At 58.1% G+C, this 1,803-nt stretch overlaps 1 protein-coding gene across 1 annotated transcript; it reads right to left on the reverse strand.

Moving 5' to 3' along the window:
- Window positions 1-153: 153 nt before the first annotated feature.
- TCIM (transcriptional and immune response regulator) lies at window positions 154-474 on the reverse strand. Its single transcript, XM_009648935.1, has one exon. It carries the CDS (start codon window positions 472-474, stop codon window positions 154-156), a length of 321 nt encoding a protein of 106 aa, XP_009647230.1.
- Window positions 475-1,803: the final 1,329 nt, after the last annotated feature.

A 1,803-nucleotide genomic window follows, 5' to 3' on the forward strand; every position in this document is an offset into this window, starting at 1 on the left:
TGTGCACGGCGGGGTGCAGCCCAGCGGGTGGTCTGTCAGGTCCCCCCGTCCCGCCAGCAGCTCGCGGGGCAGCGGAGCGTGCTGGGTGGGGTAGGAGGTCCCAAGCAGTCCCATCCCGAAATGTTCTCCTCCATTTCTGCTCCCTTTGCCCGTTCAGTGGACTTTAATGGAGTATTTCCGAAACGTCAGGAACTGGAGCAGTTTGTCCTTTCGCCTCTGCTTTAGCGCCATTAGTGCTCGCGTTTTCTCCTCCACGTCCTGGTCGGTGGCGAGGATTATCTTGGCTCTTTCCTCCGCCTTCTTGTCCCCGGAGTTTTTGAAGAGTTTCTGCAGGGACTCTTCGTTGATGCTTTCAAAGATGTTGGCCGCGGCTTTCTTGCGCAGGGCTGTGTCAAAGCGGTAGCCGTGGACCGAGGGGCTCACTCGCAGGGACGTGGACATGGCTGGAGTTTTGTAGCTTCTCTTTGCTTTCATCTACGTGGGGGGCTGCCGGGCTCGCCCTCGGTCCAGTCGGAGGGATCGGTGCTGTGCTGGCTGCCGGGACGGGGATTTAAAGGCGCTCCGGAGGAAAAGCCGGAGCGCTCAAGTTACAGTGATGAGATCACGCTGATGTCATCACTGAAGGGTTAGAGCCCAGTTTAACAGTTAAGCTGCCAACTTCCCTCTGCCGTGCAGCCGAGGCGTGCAGCTCCGTATTTCATGGCTGGGGGTGGTTTGTCCTTGCCCCTCTGCTTCACACGATTTCAGCTCCGGGCCTTAGAGCCAGCACAGCCCAAACTCCGCTCCTGGCCCTTTGTTGTGTGCAGAAAAGCTCTGCCTTCAGCATATGCAACCCCCAATATCTTAAATGGTTAAAACGCTAGGTGGGAGCCATTGCAATGGGCAGAGGTGTTACCTGCCAGCCTGACCTGCGGGTGAGCGCTTGGCTCCGTCCTGGTCAGGCAGAAGTACGGCGGCGCAGCAGAACCTGCTCGGCTCTGGGCACGGGAGGCTTCCCGCTGCTTCCCAGGCGGCACGGCTCGTGTTTAGCACTCATGGAGCTGTATTTGACAATTGGCAAGTGGTTTGCCAAAAGCAGCTGATCCATGAGGAGGTGGCTGCCCCAGGACGTGACACCCCCGAGCTGCCCAGCCGGGGCGATGCTCTCGCCAGGGCAGCGGGTACGGCCTCGGCCCCGCTGCGCTGCAGCACCCGGTGGTTTGTTGCCCTGCTCCTGCCTCCAGCATCCTCCCTCTTTAATTTCCAGCTCCCCGCTGTGGTTCCTCTGCTCCAAAAGAGTTTGTGCTCTCCACCCCAGCCTCGGCTCATGCCAAGCCGGGCTGGGAGGACTCGCTCCTATTCATGTGGTTTAGTTTTAGGTAGTCCTGTGAGAAGCAGAACTTGGACCCAATGATCTGTATGGGTCCCTTCCAACTCAAGATACTCAATGATTCTGTGACTGCCTCTCGCTGAGGGCATGGCCACCTGTGAGGCGCTGGCTCTAGCCACCGAAGCATCCTGCTGGGCTTAGAAATCTGGGTTTAGCAATCTGTAATAACTGAGCACAGCTAAACCTGGCCCAGAGGGGCAGTTGGTTGACCAGGGAGACAGAGATAAGCGTATTTTGGTTAATGGTTTAAAAGCGGCCGGATGCGCAGAGGCACTGTTTGGAAAACGAGCTGCTTGTTTACGGGCTGTGCTGATGACCCCGGTTACTCATCCTTGCTGAAGAAGTCCCGAAACAGCCTCCGTCCCCATGCGGTTTGACCTGCAGCCACGGGGGGGTTCCCTTATTTGCTGGAGAGCCGCGGGGGTGATCCATGA

Source organism: Egretta garzetta, unplaced genomic scaffold (genome assembly GCF_000687185.1).
Source record: "Egretta garzetta isolate BGI_Z169 unplaced genomic scaffold, ASM68718v1 scaffold481, whole genome shotgun sequence".
Lineage (NCBI taxonomy): Eukaryota > Metazoa > Chordata > Aves > Pelecaniformes > Ardeidae > Egretta > Egretta garzetta.

Excerpts from the sequence above, each read along its gene's own strand:
- TCIM (XM_009648935.1), bottom strand. The coding sequence starts at position 474 with ATGAAAGCAAAGAGAAGCTACAAAACTCCAGCCATGTCCACGTCCCTG.